This window comes from Penaeus monodon, chromosome 34 (assembly GCF_015228065.2).
Source record: "Penaeus monodon isolate SGIC_2016 chromosome 34, NSTDA_Pmon_1, whole genome shotgun sequence".
In the NCBI taxonomy this organism is placed as follows: Eukaryota; Metazoa; Arthropoda; class Malacostraca; order Decapoda; family Penaeidae; genus Penaeus; species Penaeus monodon.
Genome location: NC_051419.1, coordinates 2,884,800 through 2,885,844, shown reverse-complemented (window position 1 = coordinate 2,885,844; position 1,045 = coordinate 2,884,800). Strand labels below are relative to the sequence as shown.

Sequence of the window (1,045 nt, the reverse complement as noted above, 5' to 3'; positions counted from 1 at the left end):
AAAGACATTACTGTTACACTCTGATATTTTTTTTACAGTGATATATTTCATCGTATCATTATTATTCATGTTTTCTATATCGTTACTTATATTTATTCTTACTGTACAAATAACTTTTTTTGTTGTTTACTTCGCAGAATTTTACAACCGACCTCCTTCCAGAGTCATTAATTGTGGAGAAAATGGTATGTGATTCTTGTTTTCATTTGTATTTGTTTGTTGTTCACTGTTGTTTGTGGATGATTGTCTTTGTTTAAAGTTTTTGTTTGGTTTTGCATTTGTTTGTTGTTTGTTTTGTTTTGTTTTTATGTTTTGCTTATTTTTGTATTTGTTTGCCATGTGTTGTTTTGTTTAAGTCCCTTTTTTAATTTTGTATTTGTTTTGTCTTTGTGATGTTATTGTATGTCTGTATGTTTGTGTATTTTTGTTTACATTTATAATTATTCGTCGCTCGTTGTTTGTGTTTGTTTGCAGGTCCTTGCGTCTTTGATGTGTGTTTGTTTACGTTTTTGTTTGTTATTGTAATTGTTTGCTATTTGTTGTTGCTCGTATTTGTCTTTGTATTATTTGTGTATCTCTGTGTTTGCTTGATTTTTGTTTACTTTTATCATTGTTTCTCGTTGTTTGTGTTTGTTTGTGGTATATTTGTTTGTCTCCTTATATCTGTTGTTGTTTTTTCTTTTGTATGTCTCTCTCTACTTTATCTTCTGTTTCTCTCTCTGTGCGCATCTATCCATTCTGATATATTTGTAATTATATCCACTTCTATGTATCTGTGTATCTATATGTGCGTTTATCCATCTACCTATGTCTTTATCCACATTGTACTATATGTAACCACGCTGTATTGTGTGTGTCTTTATCCAGTTAATTCTATGTGCCTTTATCCAATATGAGCTTTGTATACACTATCCACTTTGATTTGTACATTTCCTTATCCGCTTTATCCTACGTGTATTTATCAGGCTACTGATACCATTATCCAGTTTGTAGCACATGTGTCTTTATCCACTTTATCCTATGCATGCGTTTATCCAATATGAGT

General features: G+C 30.5%; 1 protein-coding gene across 1 annotated transcript in view; it reads left to right on the top strand.

Annotated features, from left to right (window-relative positions):
* Positions 1–1,045, top strand: part of LOC119594506 — a 17,236-nt gene that overhangs the window by 15,004 nt on the left and 1,187 nt on the right. Inside the window, exon 3 of the mRNA XM_037943535.1 lies at positions 138–185. Within this exon, the coding sequence (XP_037799463.1) occupies positions 138–185 (48 nt within the window). The remainder of the gene's footprint in view (positions 1–137; positions 186–1,045) is intronic.